The sequence below is a fragment of the Onychomys torridus genome, chromosome 11, assembly GCF_903995425.1.
Source record: "Onychomys torridus chromosome 11, mOncTor1.1, whole genome shotgun sequence".
Classification (NCBI taxonomy): Eukaryota; Metazoa; Chordata; class Mammalia; order Rodentia; family Cricetidae; genus Onychomys; species Onychomys torridus.
The window spans coordinates 63,374,599-63,400,091 of NC_050453.1; the positions used below are offsets into that span (position 1 = coordinate 63,374,599).

Here is a 25,493-nt window from a genome sequence, read left to right on the forward strand (position 1 = left end):
GGTGGTTGCTGATAAGGTATCATATTATTCAACGTTTCAGTCTGGCATGTGTTTCAGAATTTAATTATGAGTTTGAAGTTTTGAAACAGTCAAATTTCCATGTACCATCCAATTGTAAATTATGAAGTGCCTTAGATCCACATATTGAAATAAATGATTCTTTAAAAATGTGTTTAGCACTACTCCAAACAAAAGTGCATTAGTAATTAATTTACAGCTATACAGTTAAGCAATTAGCTTGTTATTAACCATGAGTGCATGTAATAGGAACTGTTATTTGTACGGGAAGCATTTTAAGTAGTCCTGAAAATGAAAAGACATTTTCAAAGTAGTTATGTTTGGGCAGAAGAGACTGAAGCTAGAGTCTACCTCTGGTCATACAGCAGGGACTTTCACCTCCACGTGGATTAGATCAGAGCCATACGAGGGTCATCCTCTGATCTCTAGCTATGATCATAGAAAGTGCATCCAGAGCTCTGCAAATGTCCCTTGGTGGCAAATTCCTGCATGGCTAAATAAAGCAGCTCTAGAGAAACAAAGCTGAACTTTTGGTTCACACACTTACAGAGGGGGGACACAATCCCCATCCTCATACACATCTGGTGAATAGTAACTTGATGTGTTTAAATCATGGTCTCAGCACTGAAAACTCAGATCAGTGATATTTTATCTTCAACTTAGTATTTATTTTATTTTTTGAAGGAATTTGTAAAACACCCATGCTTAGAATTAACAGTCTTTTCTTTCTTGGAGATTCCTCTCTCATAAGCATTGTTTCTTTTTCTACTACCTGAATTAAGTATATAAAATTGTTTCTTAATTATTTTAATAAGCCATAATTCTTATTGTAGAATGAAATCATACACATATTGAAAAAGATCAGAGGAATATGTTCTTCTCTGATGCACAGTTGAGCATTGTTAAATATGAGTAATCACTGTTTGATGCTATCACAGTCATGAATTCTGTGTTGATCTTTCATTTAAGCCTTTATGGTACACAACTTTCTTTTATTTTCTGTGAATTATTGAAACTGTTCATGGACCATTTAATGGATACTTCCCTTATAGTTGACAGGCTTATATCTAATAAGTCCATTGTCAGTTAAATGGATCACCCTCCTAACTGCTTTGAACATACACTGGATGCCTTGAGGAAGCTTAACTGCAACTATAGCTACTTGCTACCAAAGTGGTCAAATGCCAGGCCAGTGCCAATCCATGTCTAGAGCAATGAGCTTCAACCCTAAGAACCTAGAGCCAAAGTGTCCAGCCTCAAAAGTCCAGAGTTATAATACCCTAGACCTTAGGACTTGAGTCTGTAAGACCCAGTGCATAAGCCTTTGGCACTCAAGGGCCAATCTGCCAGTACCAGAAGAGCTATTCCTCATCTATGCCCAACTTCTAGGTGGAGCCAAAAAGCCTCACGTACTTAATTGGTAATAATATTCCACTTACTTTTATTTTCACATTTTTTTTTTGCCAGCATCCTATACTTCTTATATTGGTACACAGAGAAATAAAATATTTATCATATAAATTGCACATGTAAGGTGGGGATGTTTAGTGTGGAAGTACTGGAGATATCAAGGTGAATAAGGCCCATTCCTTATATTTCAAGAGCTGAAAATCCCAACGTGGGCACATCTAAGGTGTGATACAATTGTAACACAGAAAGGACAAAAAAAGTAGGAAGCTCACACTGAGAAACTGAGCTGTATGAGGGAGACTAGAATTGGTTGGGGAAAGGGAATACCTGAGATGGGGCTAGGAGAAAGTGTAGGTGGCTAACAAGTAGAGGAAGACAAAAGGAAGGCTGAAAAGCAGCCTAGTGTGATGAATGACTGGAATTTGGGCAGCACCTAGTCACTAGATAGCATCTAAGGTTCTCTTGGAGACAGCATCAGGAGAAGTAAAATAACATCTGGCTTGGGAAGATGTTTCAGCCTCACAGCTATGGAATGAATGAGAAAGAGCAGCCATGGAAACTCCAGCCGGCAAACGAGGCAATCAGTTGAGCTACTCTCTACAGATGACAGTAGCTTCACACTTAGATGGATTGCTAGAACATATCCTTAGACATAGGGAGAGACAAGCAGTCTAAGAAAAAGAAGACAATATGGAGGCCTCAGGAAGATGGACCTGCTAGGATTCCAATGCTGACATTCTGTCAGTGGGTGGTTGCAGCTCATGAGATGAAGGGGCTAAGAAGAAAGCTCTGGTGTCTGGAAGTAGGAAATAAGTTTATCTTAGAATCAATGAATTTTACATAATGGTATGTTTGTGAATGAATGATGTTAAGGTGAAAATTCCAAACCTGGAATTAGAGAGAAAGATGCTGTTGTAATATAGATTTGGGATTATCACTACAGCTTAAATCCTGGGACACTTGGGGTCATCAGGTTGGATATCATAGTCAGAAGGACAAATGCAAAAAAATAAATAAATAAATAAGGAGGTCATGAAGGTGGCATGCAAGGCTGAGTGTAGCAGGAACCAGACTCTGAGACCTGGAGTTCCTGAGGTCTTAGTATTCACAGGTGAACCATAGGAGCAGATAAGGAACCAGAGAAGGGAAGCTCTGTGAGCTGAAGATATTGCTAGATGTCAGGTCTCAGGAAACTGTTGGGGAAGGGCCTGTATGATCATAGAGACATTTCATGAAACATCTGCTCTCTTGCTCACTGTTTCTTCACCTCATTCTGTTTCCTCATTAGGGAGCAAAAGAGGAAAGGGACTTTCTTCCTTCTACCTCCTGAACTCACCCATTCATTTAGTTACATCCCATTTGTGATCTCTAGACACATTCATATGGTCACTAATTATTTCCTTGCTCCTAACAGTTTCAGATATTTCTTTGCTAGTTGTTTTTGATCTTATATTTATAGTTGTGCAGGATAGACAACACTTATCTTTGAACTGTGCGCTATAATGTACTTCTTTCTTGGTCTTTGCTGAATAATATTTGTAATATTACCCACTCAATATCCATCTCCTCCAGGCCCTTGTTTCTAAAACTGAATTCTTTCAATCTTCAATTACTATATTGAGACTAGGCTTGGTCTACTTGGTTATACCTATTTAATTAACAAATATAATGCATTTTCTGTCATAAAAATTTGATAATGCCACACTCATAGCTTTTAAAATTTTTACCCCCATGAATTTTGCGATAGTCAAATAACTATGCTGCCATTTCATGAAGAACATCAGGCTATAGACAAGGGAGTATGGAGAATACTGTTGCAAAAAAAGCAACCGGCTTTTCATTGGGAAAATTTGAGTAACTTTTTACATGCTAACTCTTCATCAAGCCTTTCCCAAAGAAGATGCTTTAATCCCACTTATCTGGTTAATCTCTCCCCCATAACTAGCAGTTTATTTCTAAGAATCACAATAGTAATATTCACAGCCACTTCCTCCAGTGTCAGTATTACTCTCATCCCAGGTTTGCAAGGGAAAGGGAATCAATCCTTCCAGAGGAACTAGAACAACTGGTAAAAGCATGAGCATGGTAGAATTATTCTGCCTAGGAGAACTGAGGCTCTGAGAAGAAAGCTGACATAATTGGACCAACCTCACACAAGTCCTGAGAGTCAGAATGAGCCTTTGAGATATACTGCTTTGGAGAAAAGTCCTACTCCTTTGACCCTAGTTTTTCAATACTTGTCCTCTACACTTTTTTTTCTTAAACTGCAAAAGCACATGGTGCTATCTACAACTTTTGAGTATGCAGTTCCAAATATGCATGTGCAGAATGTGTGGCTCCTAATATCTATTAGGTTGGTTTAAATGTTGACTTGCCACATTTGGAATCATTTGACTAGGAAGATTCACCTGAAGAAGCATCCTGATTTCCTTGATTGAAGGGGATTATGGGCATCCTCTTCTCATAGTAGCCCAGATAAAAAGGGTGGGTCAGCAGGAAGATCATCTCACTTTAGACTCCCTTGGCCTCTTGATTCTGTTCCTCTAGAGAACTCTGCCTGAAATAATATCCAAATGAGTCCTCTCTCTCTCTGTGTACATCAGGTACTCATTTTGTGTCAATAATTTATGCCAACATTTGTCTGCATCATCCAGTCCTCATTGGTCTATACTGAGTGCTTTCAACTCACCGTGATGTTTTTCTTGGTGTATAAGATTAGCTACTGGATGTCATTGATTTCTTTTTCTTAAACGCCTTTTATGTGTGCTCCTTCTAATCCATCCTCAGTATTACTATTCCAGTGCAAGCTTCCAAATGCCTTCCTGGCATAAGTTCAAAGGCTCCATGAGTCCCATCCTTTCTACTTTCAGTTCTTAGTTTTCAGATCCTTGCAGAAAACAGATGCCTTGAAGTGCTTGTTGACTTCAGTGACTCCAGTAGTCTTTAATTCTCACTTTCACACATCTGGACTAAAGTGGGGCTATTTAGTTTTTGTTTCATATGCTATATGACTTCTTTATAGCATGGTTGGCCTGAAAAGACACTGTTTTGAGGCTTGCACATCTGTTTGAATTCTGAGTCTCCATAGAACTTAGGCTTGATGTACCAGGGTAGATATTACAGCCACTGGCACAGGTGTGAGCTTCTTGTTCACTTGCTTCTACCTGGGAGGAGCATTGGGTTTGGTTTTCATTGGGAAATGCACATAACTATGCACAAACCTATCTCCTTCTGCTACAGTCCTAAGAGAGAGCTCTGGATAAACAAAACAAATGCCTCAACCGTAGTTACACCCATGCTAAGGAAAATCAGGGGATGCACTTCTACTTAAAGAGATGGGATTTGGCTCTGCACAAAAGACATGTAATCCCATTACATGAACACAGTTTCCTGTAGACTTTGAAATTTATATCAGCGTTCCTGAAGGAAACACAGTTCTGTAACTGAGACTAATATGGCCAGGAGAGAAACTTCTCACTCAGAGTTTTGCAAATGACTGCATTCAGCAATTGAAGTTTCCTTTATCCAGCCTCTCCAGCAGTATCCATTTCATTAGTAAAATATCTTCTGAGGATATGAGTGAGGTGGACATGGGGAAAGGGTTACTGTGTCCTTGGGATCATGGCTTTTTATATTAAAAGCAGAGAGGCTAGTGAAAGGAGACGATACTGAAGCAACAGTTAGTTAACACCGTGTAACTAAAGCATTCTGCCTCAGGTTGCCCATTTCCTTTAATGTTTATATTTAATTTATCACTGAGTTTTAAAATATGCATATTTTACCTGCAGCTACCACAAAAGCCACAGAGATAATCCTACCCTGAAACACATAAAGGAAATGAAAAATCCCTCCAAGAGCTGTGACTCACTTCTATTAAAATGTAACCTCTGCTGTGAACTGAGGGCTCCACTTGCAAAACCAATGCCTATGGTATTATCAGTCCTGTCCTCTTGTTATACTCACCGGATAGTTTAATTCTGGGAGTTGTCCTACACTGCCAATTTAAATTCCACAGTCTACCCTGGTCACTCTTATTTTTACACATTCAGCAATTATATTTAAGAGAAAGATGTCTTCAAAGAATGGTTCTTTAGGGCTGAAGACATAGCTCTGTGGCTACAAGCACTTGCTGCTCTTACAGAGGATCCCAATCTGATTCCCAGAACTCCAGTGGTGGCTTATTGTGGTCTAAAACTCCAGTTATAGGAGATCCAACTCCCTCTTCTGGCCTCCATGGCACCAGGCACACAGACAGTGCAAAGACATACATACAGGCAAAACACTCATACACATAAAATAAAAATAAATGCATTTTTAAATAGCTCTTATATTCTTTTATGATACTTGTAATTAATCTTTTGGTACCTGGAACTAAGAAATGGAATGAACTGATAAAGAGCACTATGCACTCTAATCCAATAGTACATTCTGGCCCTGCTGTCTTCATTGTTGTTGATGCTTTGTTTCCATTAGATAGATTTTACTATATAGAGAAGGCTGGCTTTGAACTTGTGTTCCTTCTGCCTCGTCCCCCTGAGCTGACATTATGGCCATATCTGGCTTATGAGCATTCTTTAATAACACAAATATTGAAGCCCCATCACTTTTTCCTATGGGATTAACACAGTAATTCCAATCAACTTCACTGAAGATATTGACACTAGCATGCTGGATGAGTATTTGCTCATTAGTTATACCACGTACCCTAGTATATTGATCTGGTAAGTGAAGTCATGCCCTCCCTTCTGTTGAAAACAGATGAAGGCTTGAGTTAATATGTAAGAGCAGATGAAGCCCTGAGTAAATGTGTTGTGGACATAAGCATGACCATGTCAAAGACCACAAGGTGTCAGACACATGGGAATGGCAAAACTTCCCCCGAGTCCATGTGCAAATGCTAACATTGTGTGCAGAAATTAAAGACAACAGCATCCTCCTGTTTATTAACAGCCCAAAGTCTGCTTGCCTACAGAGACCTCCTACCTAAATTAGCTAACCCACCTCCTCCTTTGGCTGTCTACAATAAACCAATCTCCTCTGTTTGGATGCATAAAATAAATGCTCTGCATGTCCAGGCTACTGCTGGTGATTCTCCATCAGAGAAGAAGGCCCAGGTTTCTGTACTGTTTCTGTGTGTCTGTCCTTTCTTCACTATCTCATTACCCCAATCAGGTTTCCAGGACTCAAACCTATGCAAGGTAGCTGTACCCATAAATCCACAGAAGGCATATAGATGTTTCTACGCCTTTCAAAAGTTGTATTGCTGAAAGGGTTTCTTTGGAGTAGCTCTCAGTGGTTCTCCATCCATGATTGACCATGCCCACAGTCAGAGATAATGTAGCTCATTTCTGTTTAAGTCTGGAAGTATATTATGGAAACCACTCTATTTTTCTTCCCAGAAAACACATTCCTTCCTCCTTCAACAACAAACACAAACCAAATAAAACAACAAAGGCAAAGACTACATATATCTCTGACTACAGCTCTTGATTATTATAATCAACACCTAGACACATGATTCCTCCAGTGAACCTGCAGAAACAACCTTCTGATTGTGGTCTATGTAGGTGAACATGACAGAATCAGCCTGTGTAATAAAAGTATACCTCTATTTGGAAAATAAGAATGCAAAGATTTAGAAATTTGCTCTCTGTCTCCCTAGAAGAAATACATCTGCCATAGGAAAGCTAAGCAAGGGTGGCTGGTAGCTGTATTCTGGATCTTGAGTGTTCCCAAAGGCTCATGGGTAAAGGCTTAGCTTCCAGCCTTTGACACTAGTGGTGGTGGGGGTCGACCTGTGTGACATGGGAGTGGTGGGAGGAAGGCAGATCCCTGAGGCTGCACTCTAAAAGGAGATGCTAGCAGCTTGGTGTAGATGAACAGTCTTATTAAAGAAGAAACACAGAGCCAATTGCAAAGTTAAAAACCCAAGAGGTCAGAGCAGTAGCTGAGAGCTGAGATTTAAAACTGCCTTTCTTACCCTTAGCTGCCGCTGTCGTCCTTCCCCTCAGAAAGAGACCTACTTCCTGTGTGTCTGTCCCTTTATTGACTTTCTGTTCTGCCTTCTCAAAGGTTGTAAACCCAACCACATGACCTCCTTGTCACTGCCTGTCTGTACAGACTTCCAGGTCTTCTATGGTTGGTATTGATATTAACGGTGTGTGTCTCCATGCTGGCTGTATCCTTGAACACACAAAGATCCGCCTAGCTCTGCCTCCCAAGTGCTGGGATTAAAGGTGTGTGCCACCACCGTCCAGCTTCTGATGTGGCTTGCTATTAACTCTGACCCCCAGGCAACTTTATTTATTAACATACAAATAAAATCACATTTCAGTACAAATAAAATAACACCATAGCCTGGCTCTTCCTGGGTGTCTCTTTTTTACTTTCCTTGTCATGAAATGAGCAGGATCCTCAGCCACATACCCCTGCTGTGACCTTCTGCTTCTCCTTACTTCCAAAAGCAATGGGTCAACTGACCATGGACTGGAATCCTCCTCAAAAATGGAACCAAGAGACTACTTTCCTCTAAGTTTACTTTTTCCAAGGTGTCCTGTCAAAGTGTCAGAAACCTAACACTCAGAGTGACACTTTAGTTTTGATGTCTAGCCAGCAAGCTATGTATGATGTCCTATTTTAGACTGTGCTGTATTTCTGTGTGTTTTCTAGACTAGGATGGTTGATAAGCTAATGGTGGGTGGTGATCTTTATATAATTCCCTTCTTTCTACAGAGACAATGTCACTCAAGACAGAAATTATTAGAGAATTAAAGTACTCAGATTTACAATATGAGTAGTTTGTTCTGAATCCAGTTTATATAATTCATTGATTGGTTTGTGGGCTTTATGAATATATACTTTACAGCATATGATTTGTATAAGCTAGGAAAATTGGATAAATCAAATTTTACAGATTCAATCACAAATTAAAGACGCTAGAAAGAAATTAGATTATGAAAAACTATGACATTAAGCATATCTTACCAAAATAATATACATACAGAAGTACACATGCAGCATACATATTTCCATCTTTGGAAACCAAGTATTATTACTGCTATACAATTACAATTTTAGAGCACATTGTTCCTTCAATTTTTCCTACCTATTTCTTATTCTGCCCTTCCTTCAAAAGTAAAGATAACCCAGAATTATTCTTAAAATGGGTTATTTCATGCATTTTTAAAAGTAGAAAAACACCTTAATTTTTAGGAAATTATTTAAAGGCAAAGTATATAGATTCCCTAAATTACTGTGTAAGAAATCTGTGCATCTCATTGTGATGAAAACAAACTAAGAAAGAAGAAAAAATATTTGATGATTATTAGAGATCTGCTTTCTTTATTTCTTGTAAATGTTATTCAGTGAAAATAAACTGAAAAAGAATGCAGGCACTTCAAGATGTCAAGAACATCTAAGACACAAAAACATAATCCTCTGTCTCTTCATCTACATCACAGTGCCACAGTGTTGTCTTTCTGACAACAGGGAGTGTTCAACACCTGATGAATGAGGTACTACTGTACAAAAGGAAAACATGTGGGTGTCTACTGAGACAATTTTAAATGGATCACTATGGGAAGCAAAATTAAAATTATTACACAGATAATTTCACACTTCTAGGAATTTCAGAATCCTTATTTTTTCTCTTTTTAGTAATACAAAATTACTAAAACATTTACCACTTTAAACATATTTTTAATAAGAGAATACATACTTCTTTTTTCTATACTACTATTTGTCACTAAAGATGATCATATATTATTTCTTTATTCAAATTAAGCACAAATTAACTGGGTAGAAAAATGTCTTGCTCTCTGTAAGTACAGGGTGCCTCTGACAGTGGAACCCTAAATCTCACTACCCTGGAGAAGATACAGGTGTTTTGCTATAGCTGTAATTATGCCCGCTCCCTGTCTTTGTTCTTCCATGATTAGAAGAGAATTACATAAATGAATTTTAACTGTACACCAATTAAACAATTTAACAACATAAATACAATAAAGTGAAGCAATAGGATTTTATATTTCTAGAGCTATATTGTTTAAAAATACTAAACATGAATGAAATATATAAACAGTGGATATATATATATATATATATATATATATATGTATAAAGTTTATTGCTGAGTTAGTTCAACAAAGTCCAAAAAAAAAAAAAAAAAAAAAAAAAACCTGAAGTCATAGATTTGCCCAGTAGGCAAGGACTAGAACTCTCTCCTCTTACAGTTTCAATCAGTTCTCACAGACATTCAGGTTTCATCTTTCACAACTTCCTAGAACACAGGTGTAGAGATGTGTAAGCCTTGCTCTAGCAGAGGTTCTCAACCTTCCTGATGCTGAGATCCTTTAATACGGTCCCTAGTGCTGTGATGACTCTCAACCTTAAAATTATTTCAATGCCACTTCATGACTATAATTTTGCTACTGTTATGAATTATAATATAAATATCTGATATGCAGGATATCTGAAATTTGATTTCTGTGAAAGGTTGAAAGCTGCTGGTCTAGACACTCTCAAAAACTTCACATTAGAAGAAATGACTGCAAAGTTAGTTCTGGTGTTTGGGAGTGAATTGTGTAGAAACAAACCTCCCAAGCAGGAGGTCTCAGCAAGGTTGCTTACATTCTTTTTTTTAAATTTATTTAAATTTTTTCCCTTTTACATACCAACCCCTGCTCCCACTCCCTCCTTTTCTCCTGCTCTCCCCACCTACTCCCCTACCACACCCATCCTCTCCTCATAGATGGTAAGGCCTCCCTTGGGTAGTCAACACAGGTTGCTTGCATTCTTAAACAGTATTAAATGGCAACAGGGAAGCATCACTCATGAGGATTTACTGTATGGTCTAAGATCATCTTCTATGAGCTACAGAGAGCAGGGGTGGGGAGAGTAAAAGGAGGCGGAGGAGCAGGAGGAGGAGGAGGAGAGGAGGAGAAGGAGGCGGAGGAGCAGGAGGAGGAGGAGGAGGAGAGGATGAGGAGGAGGAGAGGAGGAGGAGAAGGAGGTGAGGAGGAGAGGAGGAGGAGAAGGAGGAGGAGTAGTAGTAAGGTTTTCCACATACAGAGTCTCCATCACAATGGATGCAACACACACAGACAAACCCTTCTCAAGGAAGTCCCATGTCACCATAATCCACAGAGAATTCTCACAGACAAGAATCCTGGCAGTGGTAGAATCGGAACTTCAGAGTGAAATTATTAGCATGAGTGGAAGTAGCAGTTGTAAGAGTTTCCCTGTATAACATACTGCCAGATGTGTGGGCTACTTTGGTCTATTTCCCCTCTGCTTCTTCTCTCTTACAGAGAGGATGGCCTCTCTTCCAGGGATTCCCAATTTTTCTCGTTCACTCGTATTTTATGAAACACATCTTCCAGGTGTCTCTGGAGTTGGGATGCCTTTAGATAAATGTTAGGGGATTTTGTTTCCCACGGATATTTTCATCTTATAATATCCCTTGGGTGATATTATGATGTAGACTAAGAGCCATTATTTGTAGGTCAGAAAAAAAACCCTGTGGTGACATTGTGTCCCCCAATATATTGTGTACCTTAATAAGCTTATCTGGGATCAGAGAACAGAACAGCCACTAGATTGACATAGAGGCCAGAAAATGGTAGCACACACATGTTTAATCTTAGCATTCTGAAGGCAGAGATCCATATGGATCTCTGTGAGTTCAAAGCCACATTGGAAACAGCCAGGCATGGTGAGACATACCTTTAATCCAGGAAGTGATGGTGGGAAGCAGAAAAGTATATAAGTCATGAAAACCAGGAACTAGAGCCTGGTTAAACTTTCAGGCTTTTAGCAGCAGTTCAGCATTCTGGATAAGGACTGAGAGACTTCCAGTTTGAGGAAACAGGATCGACCAAGAAGTTGGTGAGGTGAGGTTAGCTGTGGCCTGTTCTGTCTCTCTGATCTTTCAGCATTCACCTCAATACATGGCTCCCGAGTTTGTTTGTTTTTTTTTTTATTATTATTAATAAGATTTGTGCTACAGAAACTTAATCTTGTCTAGATGTGGTTGTACAGAGGGAGTTGGGGATGTGTTGGTACTGCCCAGCCAGGTTGCTAAAGCAGATGAAGGAACAGATCTGAGTGCTGTAATTCCCCACTCAGATGTTCCACAGGCCCTCTGGACTTCACAGTCTAGCCATCATTTCCTTCACCTCTGACTGTTTTCCAGTGCCACAACTTCTTTTGTCCTGGGACTGGATAATAAACCAACAAGCTCCAACAAAAGTAGGAAGAACAGGAGAGACAAAGTTATTGCATTTTCAGAATAAAGTCCTTCCTATCCAGCCTTGGATAGTTACAACTGCATTAGGAATGAGTTAGAGAAGGGAGCAGTCTGAGTCACAGGGTGCTGTTCAGAGATCTGCTGCTTTTCCTAGAGTTCATAATAAAAACACTCTCTACTTCAGATGCTGAAGCCTGTCACAATACCTTTTAGAAGGTTTGTACATATTAAACACATAGCCCCCCCCACACACAATTGTGCTTAAGCCAGAATCATTAAGATTAGTCAGCTCATCCAGTTATGTTTCCATTCATATAATTAATCATCACATAAACATGCAATGTAAACAAAGTGTAATGTGTACTTTCAAATCTGATTTTGGCATCATCTCAACATCTTGGCCGATATCCAATATACATTCACAATATGGACATGGAGGTCAGTTATGACTGAGATATATTTATTTATTGTCTTGATTTAGTACTGAGGTGCAGTGAAAGGTTCCAGTTAAATGATGATATTTAACTAACAACACTTATTAATGCCAAGAGTAAATTCAGTCATAAATATAAATAGCTCAAGCCAGAAATATCACAACTTGCCCAAATACAAGGATAATCAACCAAGTATGGAGTAGCATGACTCCAAACCACACACGAACAGGAAGCGGTTTCAAACTCTGCTTACCTCTTGTCTTCAGCCCCTTCCCACATGCCTCACTGGTGCCTGTTCTCCCCTGTCTGACAGACTCTGGAACCAAGATGCAAGGGCTCCACTTCTGTAGTTGCCACCTGTGACCACAAGGAAGAATACAACAGAGCATTTACCATGACAAATGTGCAGAGGAAATACTTGCAATTCTTGACTTAGAGATGCAGAAATAGAAAGACCAGACTTCAGTTAGCCTGGGTTTGAGAAAAAAAATGTCCAGTACTATAAACCTTGCCAATTAGCCAATTATCTGTGAGGTCATGGACCCCAAAGAAGAATCCACTACCCCTACTTTCCTAAACCAGTTTAATTTCTAGCTGCATTCTAAAACCTTATCTTTATACCTAGGGTAAATGAAATTCTCACCTTTCATTAAAGGAATGTCTTACCGCAGCAAATTGAGACTATTGGAGAAATCTATAATGGTTCAAAACATGAAAAACAGCATACCATGGGGTTCCCAACCCCTAACAGATAAATCTACAATGTAACATATGCACCTAAAGCTCAGGAAAGTTCATGAAAAAGGAGACCAAGGATTTTAACAGCCAGAGGATCAGGACATCTGCACTGAGATAATGATTTCTATGTCCAACAGGGAAGCTGCAACCAGGAAATCTCAAAAAACTGTCAGCCTCAACAAGCCCTTCATAATGACAACATAACTTGGCATGCCAATATAAATATAAGACATCTCATAGGGTCTCAATCCTATATGAAAAATGACAGGCAGTTAATGGCTGTTGAAAGACTGAGAATCATTTTTGATTCTCATGACAGACCTGTCAAATCCTAAGTAGCCATCCTTAAACATATATATGTATTAAACGCACTGTGGAATAGTCCTTCTGTACACTGTAAAGATGTGTTTCTCTCCTTGTTAATAACGAGCTCATTGGCCAATGGATAGGCAGGATTTTCAGGACAGAGGGAATGCTAAGGAGGGGATGCTGTGGAGATGCCATGAGATGCAGAGAGAGCATGATGGTAAGAACATACATGAGGTCAACATGCCTCAAGGCAGCACACAGATTAATAAAAATGGGTTAATTTAAGTTATAAGAGCTAGCTAAAAATGAGCCTGAGCTATTGGCCAAGCATTTATAATTAATATTAAGTCTCTGTATAGTTATTTGGGGAGCACCTGATAGGACAGCTGATTGGTGGTTTAAACAGAAAAGTCTGCTAATACCTATATATTCTATTTATATACACACATATGTGCATACATATATAGTGTGCTACAATAAATAAATAAAATAAAATCCAACCCTAGCAAGTGTTGAGGATGCTAAGAGCTGACTATTGATTTCACTCTCCACCCAGGTTCATGATTAAAGTTGTGATTGTACTTTAGGGAATTTGAACATTTCATGTATGAACCTTAGCATATAAAAAAAATCATCCAGGGGAAGCTTAAAATACAGAGACCACCTTGTTTACTTACAACCATTTTAAAAATTAAATGTAAAGAAGAAAAGGGAACAATCTTTGTGTTCTACCAAGACATAGAAGATTCAAAGTTTAAACATTTGAAAGCTTGGGGTGCAAAGTTTCACCTATTCTCTTGTGTTTCTGTTTTCTTTTTAAATATGGTATTCCCAGGATTTGGAAATAACTCTACCATTTCCATCAGTTATGGAACAAAATGAAAAAGGTGACTCTAGGGACCAACCTCACCCAAAATTCATCTTAGGGATGTGGAATGGAGGTTATCTGATGAGATATCAGGACTTGCTTTTCTCTGAGGAAATGGTCCCTGAAGAAGTCACCTGGTTTCTCTCTGTTTACCTTCCTCAAGTTAATAAAAGTGTCTATTTTTGATACACAGAGGATAGCTTCTGTTCTAAAAAATAATTTCTGCACAGTACTCCAGAAAACTCAAGGCCAAAGTCTAACCAGGGTCCTTGTTCCTCTGGTTAGTGTGCTAGGTCAATTTTATATGAGCCAAGAACTCTGCTAAGACAGGAGCTGATTTATCCGCTGGCCCTTGCCTCACGAGCTCTTTAAAGAGTATGGCCAGGAAAGAAGAAAGTTACTGCTTGTCTTTGACCTGCTTTCTTAATGAGGATGGCTTAAGAGTTTGGTTGGAAATCAGGAAACAGATAAATAGAGAAAGTGTGCTGTGATAAAATAAATCAGCAATTAACTTCTGCAGTAACAAATTCTCTTTGTTTATACATAGGTTCCATCAACATAGTCATATCCACAATAGCTAAGGTGGTGATGGGCTCCTGTCCACCTTTTGAATCAAGGATGTGTTATTCATTTGAATTCCTTAAGCTAAATTTGCTTAGGCTTCTCAGACTAACATGAAACCAAGGTATTCACTCAAGTTTAGCTTGCTGGGTAGACAGAAAGGGATGGGAGGAGTTTTCAGAGATTTGAGATGATAAACTAGAATTCAGTCAGAGTAAGTGACAGCCTGAGGCTGAACCATTCTGGTTACTTGCTCATTGGCTCTTGGTTCCATCTCACTGTCAATTCTGTTTAAAGATCATGTTTTCATACTGTTTTCTTCTTCAGTGTCTAATTTAATGTACTACATGATGCAGGATAATGTAGGTGGGTGTTTCTACTTTGTTGTGATTTAAGAAATATAGCCAGGCAGTGGTGGTGCACATCTGTAATCCCAGCACTCAGGAGGCAGAGGCAGGTGGATCTCTGAGTTTGAGGCCAGCCTGGGCTACCAAGTGATTTCCAGAAAAGGCACAAAGCTACACAGGGGAACCCTGTCTCGGAAAAAAAAAAAGAAAGAAATATACATATGTGGTCTTAATGCAGTTAAAAGAATGAACCAGAAGATAGCAAACACACACACACACACACACACACACACACACACACACACACACACACCCTAAACTTGATTTTGGGGGACAACTTCATCCAGAATACCAGTGTAGGGGAAGCAAAATCTAACTAGAACCACAGTGTTCAGCTTTATAAGTTCTTCTACAAGAGTTGGAGAGTTGTGTTAACTTGGACACAGTTTGAAGTGCACGTCAGGATATGGGGTCTGGATGAGAACTGATTTTCAGGAAAATGGCAAGAGGTAAATAAAAAACAGTTAAAACATTGATTAAATTGAGATGCTATCAAATAGTAAGGACAGGAAAATTGAATGGGCCATCAATGGTTTCTGAGATCTCAGCTGGTTATAATGGCCCTGGGTTTATTAAAATGTCTGATAATATTTTATTTGGCCAAGTTCTTCACTTGGCTACTTGCCCCAAGAGCAATTTTCTGGACCTAGAAGTTTCAATATTTACTCATGGCACAAGAGGGTGATTATTGACAGTGATTCCACAATGGCCCCATGGTTATGGGAGCAAAGAGCAGCCTGGGCCTGATCCCAGTGTTTATCTACATCCTCCCCAAACTGTCCATCAAATTGGAAGGATGGAGTGAAGCATGGCAGAGCAGTGGCATTGGACTTCTCAATGGCACTCTTCCTCTGTATCTAAAATGAGCTCTTTTTGGAAAAGCAATGAAATGGAATCATTCCTGAATAAATTAGCCCTTAAGCTTCACAGCTTTAAGACAGAGTTTCTAAAAATATCAGGATAAAACATTAGATTATTTTGTAAAATACATTTTGAGTGAGTTGGTAAAAATGATATGATTTTTAAACCTTGAGATATTATCATAAATCAGTGACTACATTTAATCTAAGATTATTTAAAAGCAATGTTATCACTGAATTTAAAGCTTTCAAATTCTAAAGGATTGGATGGTTAAGACTTGGTAAAGAAACTGGGATGTGGTTCAATAAACAGTAGTTACCAATTTCTAAAAGGGAAGAGAGAGAGAGAGCATAAAAAGTTTAAGAGTTGAGGGTTGGGGATTTAGCTCAGTGGTAGAGCACTTGCCTAGCAAGCACAAGGGTTCAGTCCTCAGCTCCGACAAAAAAAATGTTTAGGAGTTATCCTTTTTCTCTTACTAAAAGGAGGGTGTTTGGGAATAGGTATCATCAAGGACACATTGCATATGTGGATGAAATTTACCAAGAATAAATAAAAGTTATATTAAAAACATATCATCCAGTTTCTTGATAAACATGCATCTGATTTATGGTTTGAAACAGGAATATATATGTATATACACATATACAGGAATGTATATACACACATATATGTATATATATATACTGTACGGGAATATATATGCACATATGTATGTATGTATGTATATGTGTGTGTGTGTGTGTGTGTGTGTGAAGCACAATCCTAATAAGATAAAGTGTGAATCTATTTAGTCTTATTAAATAAAAACCAGGAGTCTGCTGTAGGATGTCTTTCTGTATGCTGTAAATAATTGTTGCTCTGATTAGTAGATAAATAAAGTTGTTTGGCCTATAGCAAGGCAGCTTAGAGGCAAGTAGGAAATCTAGGAGAGAGACAGGAAGAAGAAAGACAGGTGCAGAGGGGTGCTGGAGAGATGGCTCAGCAGTTAAGAGCACTGGCTGTTCTTCCAGAAGATGCAGGTTCAGTTCCCAGCCCCCACATGGCAGCTCAAAACCATCTGTAAATCCAGTTCGAGGGGACCTGACACCCTCACACAAATACACATAAAAAATAAAGTAAAATAAATTATAAAAAAAGAAAATGAAAAAAAAAAAAAAAGACAGAGGTGGAGGAGATGCCATCCCGCTGTCCAGGGAGCAGCATGTAATGGCACACAGGTAAAGCCACAGAACACGTGGTGCCATATAGGTTAAGAGAGATGGGCTGAGTTTAGTTACAAGAGCTAGCTAGCAAGAAAATTGAGCCATAGGCCATGGCCATGCAATTAATAATTGATATAAGCCTCTGTGTGTTTACTTGGGTCTGAGCAGCTACAGGACTGGGTGAGACACAGGAAAACTTCCAGCTACATTTGGCTACCCAATGTGTTGGCTCGACTTTCCACCTAAAACTTGAGAGAACTTAAGAAAAGATTCTAAAATGGAGCTAAAACCAGCTTCCTAGTGTGTCTCTCAGGCCAGCTGCAGCCTGCAGGTTTGACCTGCAGCTTGGTGGATTTCCGCCAAGGCACACAGAGGCATCTCCAAGACGTGTAGTATGCTGTGTGGTAGATTTAGCTTTTGCTAGTACAGACCAAAAAATAATAATAATAAGTTTTCTGGGTTACATGCTGCTGGATGGAGGCATGGATCCACTGCCTCTCAGAGTCAGCAGAGAGAATGGCTCCCAGAGCTAGAGGTGAATTAACTCTGCCCTGTTGAAAAGCTGAAATGGGCAGAGTCAGCAGCAAGGCTGCTGCTTCAGTCCTAAACATGTAGTTTAAAATCTCTTCTGTTCAGAGAAGGATCATAGATTCAGAGTAAGGCAGATTCAGATGGAATAAACCTCTAAATGGCTTACAATGTGTGTAAAAATACAAGTAGGCTTTGAAGAGAGAGGAAAAGGAGGATAGACAGTTATATAAAGAAATAATTTAAAAAAATAATGTCTTTAAAGAGACAGTAAAAGTAATATAAAACATAAGCCACATAAAGATGGAAATTACACAGAGTCTGGATTATATTGTCTTTGTGATTTTTAACTGCAGAAAGACATTTAATTGCAAAGGCTGCTAAGTTAAGCCTATATATATATATATATATATATATATATATATATATATATATATATATATATATATTAAAGTTATTGTGACTTCAAAGTTTATGTCTAAGGATACATTGCTTTGGAAAAGAGGTTCTGCTTTTGTTTCCACAGAAGATGAGCACACCTGTGGATTGTTTCCAGGCTAATATGGTTTGATCAGCCAAGACCACCTGAAAGGTCTTCAGTGACATGATGGCCCAGATGATTCAACATCCAAAACACCTTTGAGGCAACTGGCTCAGACAATGCAGCATTACAGACTACTCCAGTCAGAACTTGACAATAATTATTATTTTTCTCAGGATCTCCATAAGATTTCCAGTGCCCCCATCCAGCAGGAAGTAGTATGAGAAGCTATACCCAAATTCCCAAAATACTGTTTATAAATGTTTATTTTTATTTAAAGAGGGTTGATTATAAATGCAATCTCTTTCTAAAGAAGAAAAGGGATATTATAGATATGATAGGATAAAGAGTAACAACTTGTTTAAAATGTTTTACATTGCTATGGATTTTAGGTTATTGATACAAATTTAAAGTTAATTTTGTATACTGTATATATATTTCTACTCTCAAGGTATTATGTTTAACGTAACTCATTTAAATTGTAATGGATAATTAAGAAATACAGATTAATATTTAGTATTCTATGATAGTCAAACTTATAGTCATGTTAGTTAAGTTTTCTAGGTATATATAGATATAATTTAATTAGGTAGGTAATCTTCAAACACTTCAGAGACCTACAGAATATGGCATTTAAAATGTTTTAAAAACTTAGACTTTTTGGACAATGAGACACATATGCTCCTGGCAGCACCAATTTACCTCAAAGAGGAAGATGGGCATTGAAGACACTCCATATGAAGTTTATCTTCTTAATGGCAAAAATAGACATTTGGGCAAGAAAAGTTTCTTGCCTGTACTGCTTGACAAAAACGTTGTATCGACTGGACATGCAGGACCTATGGAAAAATGACCACTAAATTCTGCCAAAACAAGGCGAGATGGTCCTTCAGGTTCCTGCCTCACAGAGGAGAGTGCCAGGCATTCTGCAGGACACAGGGAGAAGTGACTAAAAAACTCCAGGCCTATTGGATGAATATGGATGCCCCAATGTTACAGAGAAACTTTGGATGGCTGTCCAGGTAGCCAGCTGTCTCTGATATTTCCAGAATTTTGGAAGTTTCTTACAATGCAATTTTCTTTTTCTTAGGTAATATTATATCCTTCCGAGGTCTTTGGTGGAGTTGAAGACTAAATAGTTATAATTATAGTTTTCTTGGTTATGATAAAAGATAAGTTAGATATGAAACTTAGAAATATAGGACAGGTGATAAAATATTTTCTTTAATTTTGCCAAGTATGAATCGATTAGATACTGTAACTATAATTTTGCTTAATAACTGCTTTGTTATATGTAATTTTACTATGTTAAAGTTAAAACCTTCCTTTTTGATTCAATAAAAAAGGGAAAGTGCTGTGGGATGTCTTTCTGTATGCTGTGAATATGTGTTACTCAGATTGGTTGATAAATAAAGCTGTTTGCCCTATGGCAAGGCAGCTTAGTGGCAGGTTGGGGATCCAGGAGAAGACAGGAAGAAGAAAGGCAGAGGTGGAGGAGATGCCATCCTGCCGTCCAGGGAGCAGCATGTAATGGCACACAGGTAAAGCCATGGAACACGTGGTGCCATATAGATTAATAGAGATGGGCTGAGTTTAGTTATAAGAGTTATCTAGCAAGAAAATTGAGCCATAGGCCATGGCCATGCAATTAATAATTGATATAAGCCTCTGTGTGTCTACTTGGGTCTGAGTGGCTGTGGGACTAGACAGGGCACAGGAAAATTTCCAGCTACAGAAGTCAGATATGGAAGTGAAACCTGAAAGGTCAGGGAAGCAGAGTAGCAGCCACCAGGAACTTCTCACCTCCATGAATCCTCAGACAACAGGCCAGATTCTGTTTCCACCTCTCAAGTGCTGAGATTAGAGGTGTGAGCCACCACAGCCTGGTCTCTAGGGTTAACTAGTGGCTATCTCTGCTCTCTCATCTCCAGGCAAGCTGTATTTGCCAGAAAACATATAAAATATCATACAACATATATATCCCAGGATAGTCTTGAATTTATGATCCTCTTGCATCAGCCTCCCAGGAGCCAGGTCATGGGTGTGTGCACCATGCCCAGCTTAGTTTTTTAATGGCTTGTTGAAAGTTCTCAGATGAGGCCAGGTGGTGGTGGTGCACGCCTTTAATCCCAGCACTCAGGAGGGAGAGGCAGGTGGATCTCTGTGAGTTTGAGGCCAGCCTGGTCTCCAAAGCAAGTTCCAGGAAAGGCACAAAGCTACACAGAGAAACCCTGTCTTGAAAAACCAAAAAAAAAAAAAAAAAAAAAAGAAAGTTCTCAGATGAGAACAGCAGGATTACTATGATACCTTATGGTGTGGTAGTGTTTTGTATGTATTTGTATTGTGTTTGCATGTGTATGTCTATGTGCCAGCCTGTGTCTGTCTGCCTGTATATGCATATATATGTGTGTATACCTATTTGGATATGTGTGTATATGTGTCTCTGTGTTAATATGTCTATGTATATAAGTAGTTGTGTGTATATATTGTGTGGACATGTGTACGTGTTTGTAAGGTATTTGTGGATGTTTATGTATGTCTCTATGTGTGCCTGGTTGTGTGTGTATATATGTGGTTTTGTGTATTCCTATATAAATGAATATGTGTCTATATGTGTCATTTTGTATGTGTGTCTGCATCTGCATGTGGATGTGTCTGTGTGTCTGTATGTCTGGGTCCATGTGTTTGTATGTGTATAAGTTTAAATGTGTATGTGCATGTGTGTATGTTTGTGTGTATGCAAGTCTACATATGAGTGTATATGTATATGTATATATGCTTATATGTGTTTGTGTGTATATGTATGTGTGTTTCTAAATGATGCTGTATGTATATGTGCCTATACTTTTGTTTGTGTGTGCATATTTGTATGTGTCTATATGTGTGTATGTTTATAAGTGTTTGTATATGATTGTTTGTATCTGTCTGTGTTTGTATCTATGTGTGTGTAATATGTGTTTGTGTGTGCATATTTATATATGTTTGTGTATGAATGTATGTATCTATATGTGTTTGTATCTGTGTGTGTACATGTCATATGTATTTGTTTGTATATGTGTGTGTGTGTGTTCCAGATGAAAAGCTCATCATGTCTCTTTTTGGATCATTATCTAGAAAGCTGATTGCAGAAGAGGCAGCATTCCAGTAGCTCACTTATAGACAATTATGCTCCAGTTTTACTCTTCTGTTAATTAGGTATTCATGTTCTTTATTCCTTCTGAATACATTCTAGTAAAGAGAAGAAAATTACTGAATATTTGAAAGGTATAAAATGTTACAACTTAAAAAAATTCACTAAGCAACATATATGAAAGAAAATATTATACAATTATGCTCAAGACTAATGATAATTCAAAAGTAACCAATTACCTGTATGTAGGACACAATGAGATATCTTCACATTCTCTCTCTTCAAATAAGGTGTCTGGGCACTCTTGGCCTCCATTGGCTGCTTCCTGGATGATAATCCTGTATCGAGACTGTTTTATTGTGGTATTTCCTGAAGGAAATTAGAAATAAAAATTATAGTCCCTGTTAGTTACCTCAACACAGATCAAATCCAGGTAGTAACTGGATGGAAAGTAAAAAAATAGTTAAGCATATTTGTAAGAGCAAGCTGAGACAGGAGCAACATATGCTGGGAACTGGTGCCCATTCTCCCTCCTGTGGGAGAGAAGCTCTACATGGAGGCAAGGTAAATTCAAATGTCATTGCAAACCTGTGTATTCTGATGTGCAAGCATGGCTTTCTACTGTCCTAGTGCATTTTAAGTCAAACAGCTTTTAAAAGAAGATTTGTATTATTTTTATTTTTGTGTGTGTATGAGTATTTTTCTGCATGTATGTCTACAAACCAAGTGACTACCTGATTTCTGGGAAGGGCAGAAAAGGGCATTTGACCTCTAGCTCTAGAGTCGCAGGAAGCAGTGAGCTGCCATGTGTGTACTGATAAGCAAACCCTGGTCCTGCACAAGAGCAGCAAGTGCTCTTAGTTGGGCCATCTCTTCAGCTCCAAATGTCCTGTAATTAGTGATACCCTGCACTTCAAATGCCATGCAGACACCATATCAAGGACTGGGGTTCATATTCCCTTCTTCAGCTCAGAGAGCAGCTAAAGGGCCTGGAGTTTCATTATGTATCTTTTTCAATCTGAAGTTCCTCCTTACAGTTTGCTGCTTTATGAGATAGGAAGTCTTTTATTAAAATTAATAGTGTCCAAATTACTGATTGATACATAGTTTTCATGATCAATCTGTTTGGGAAAGACAGTACAACTGAAAGGGAGCAGAAGATTGCTGATTTCAAACTTTTGCTGAGAGGTATCAGTAGGCACATCAACACAAAGACATGGACATGTCAGTGCACTATCTTCAGCTCAACAACAATTGTCAATTACGTTGCAGTATTTAGAAATTATTTCAATTACTATATTCAGGATATACTACCCGTACTAGATTTGCAACTAAAATTCCAGTGTTACAGGACTGGAAGGAGGAAACAGGAAGAGAAGGAGGCAGATCTAATCCTGGTAAAGACACCGGCAGTGTGAGCAGGGTCAGAGACAGCTAGCATTTGTTTTTTGCCTGAAGAAACCAAAGGTGGCTCATGCAAAGCACAGATTTTATTCTAAGCCTGGAAGGCTCCACAGCAAAATTAAAGTGCAAAGGACAAAACCATTTCAGGTCAAGGAAAAAGTTTGAGAAAAGACTGAGATGGAAAAGAGCAAAGGAATTTACAGAGGAAGCCACTGTGCATCCAGTGAGAATGTATGTGTGTATAGGAGTGGGGAGGAGTTGAGAGAGGGGCCAAGCTTAGGAGAGGAACAAAGAATGGAGAAGAGGGATGTGCAGGACACAAAGGGATTAACTGGTAGATATGGGACAGGTAATGGACCTAACCATGTTAATAAGTTAATTTCTAGAAGGCCAGTAAACTAAATGGAGCAAAAACAAAAGAAGAAAAAGAGCATCTGTGGCAATTATGTGTGCACATGGATCTTTAAAAAACCATCAATACAAGAAGACTTACAGAGAAGAGCAACTGACCCACAACAGCTTTCCTACCTCTGCCTCCCTTTTTAAAAGGAACATTTTTAACTGTTCTGTTTCCATACTTGATTTGTGGCTTCTTCCAAATCATATGCTTTTGTCATTACTTCTTGATGCACAACCTTTAAAGTTACTTGATGACCATCTGCTATAATTGCTGGGAATTTACCTTTCACTGATTTTCAATCTTCTTGTAATTGCTTAGATAGTTTTATGCCTCTGTGGTTTCTTTAGCCACTCGGTCACCAGCAGTTGTTTTCAGTCTTACTCCTCACTCCTGTCTCTTGTTTGTCCAGTCTCCACTGCTCTGCAGTCCTCCTGACTCTGTGGCTTTTCTTCCCAATGACCACAATAGTCACAATAGTTCACAATAGTCAGGTCAGAGCTCCACATGCTGTGTGCTCAGTTTCTTACTTCCACACTCTCTGCCAAGTCATTTCTGTTTCCTAAACATGTGTTTTGATCTCCTATCTAAGGGCAATCCTTTCCTTTCATTCCTAGAAATAACTGTTTATTTTACAAATCTGTTCCTGTCTTTTGTGAGATCTTCAGAAGGAAGGGGGTGCTTAGCACTTGCACATGTCCTGATCTCGAGCCAGAAGAAGAGATATATAGGATCTTCACCATGTGCTCTCCAGACTCCATGTTGTCCCTGTATAACCTGCTGTATACACAGAGAAGGAACTAACCATGCCTGGATGCCATCAGCCCCCTTGCACACTGGCTCATTTGAAGTTTGTCTGATGGAAAGATGGTCACCCATGGGAGAAAATAAAAAGGGGACAGGAGAAAAAAGATCATAATGATTACTCAACTAGATACCTTCCTCTGAGTCTCCCTCCTGTTGCCCCCTCTGCCTCCCACTGTGAGCCAACATCCTTACAGATCCTTGTTGGCACTTGTCTCTGGTTGTGGCCAGTTGGTTCCATTAATTGCATCCTCCAGTATCAATGTTTAGTCTCCCGAATGTCACTGGCCTGGCTCTAAACCATAACCCCTTGTTAGTTCATGATAACATAGTCTATTCCATGGAAAATCTCTGTTCATGAATTTTTCCTCAGTTGCCCATATGACAGACTTGTTTCTTACCACGGAATGCCAAAGTTCCAAGAGATGCTGCCATCAAACAGAGCAAATGATATGATCATCCCTCCTAGGCAGCTTGTGAAGGAGTGTAGAAATAGCAACATATAAAGCAAACTGTCACAGAAACATTGCTTCAAGATCACAGTATCTTCATTTGGTTGTAGACAGCCTTTGTAAATAATTATGCCTTTAGGAGAAAGTCTCTCCACCCACTCCCAATCAATTCCAGCTTCATTGTGCTTATTCTGAAAATTATTATTTAGCTAGAATTTACACATGAGTGTGAATTTGCATGTATGATATTCATATATTATCTTAGGAGACTTTAAATAAATATCAAGGATAATGAGAAGAAATGAATGATGCTGTCATACAGCATTGAGAAGGCAGTTAATAATTGTTGAGAAAGGACTGTCCCTTCCCTGGGGATGTATAGGCATTTAATAGTTAGTTACAGGGAGAAGAAAGACATTGGCTTCCATGATATACTTACTAGTAATTTGCTCATGCTCCTGTCTATAACCCCTTCACTCATGACCATGTAAACAACCCTAATGAAAGCACTGATTCAGGAGGGAGCAGGGAGGAAGGGAGGGAGGGAGAGAGGGAGAGAGAACTCCCAACGAAGACTAGACCTATGGTGGAACTTAATGAACTTCATTTCTACTCCCACACCATGTACACACAATATTCACATACAGACACAGACACAGACACACACAGACACACATGCACATGCACTCTGCCTTGATGGTGTGACTCCAGATTGAATTGTTCAAAGGCTGTGTTTAAGAGTTACACTGCTAGCGGTGTCCAGTGGTTATTCTGATGGAGGTTGGAAAAAATGGATTCTATGCTAAAAAAATAATCAATTAGCATACAGGTAAAATTTTTATAGAGAGGTAAGCAATGGTCACTTTATATAACTGAAGGGGAAATGTACATGACTTTGAAGAGGGACATAGAATTAATGAGTCTGAGAAATGGAAACCATACCAGCATGTGTAGAACATCCATTAAGTTCTGTGTGCATGTCTTTCTTCTTGGATGGTCATAGTGATCAGCCAGTTCTGAAGGGTTTTCTATAAATCTGTCATGAACAGTGGATTTGATACAGTGATCCTGTGCCAAAGACAAGGACAGGCAGTGTGCACAGCCAGAATGGTGCTATAAAAACTATTATCACACCTCCATGTGGAAATCAGTTTCAAGTTAATGAGTTTGTAGTAATTCAAGA

At 38.8% G+C, this 25,493-nt stretch overlaps 1 protein-coding gene across 2 annotated transcripts in view; it reads right to left on the reverse strand.

Moving 5' to 3' along the window:
* Positions 1-25,493, reverse strand: part of Thsd7b (thrombospondin type 1 domain containing 7B) — an 837,148-nt gene that overhangs the window by 316,718 nt on the left and 494,937 nt on the right. For both annotated transcript variants that reach the window (XM_036202865.1, XM_036202864.1), the window contains exons 11-12: positions 21,493-21,622; positions 12,362-12,465 (exon numbers count right to left, since the gene is read on the reverse strand). In XM_036202865.1, coding sequence (XP_036058758.1) covers positions 12,362-12,465; positions 21,493-21,622 — 234 coding nt within the window. The remainder of the gene's footprint in view (positions 1-12,361; positions 12,466-21,492; positions 21,623-25,493) is intronic.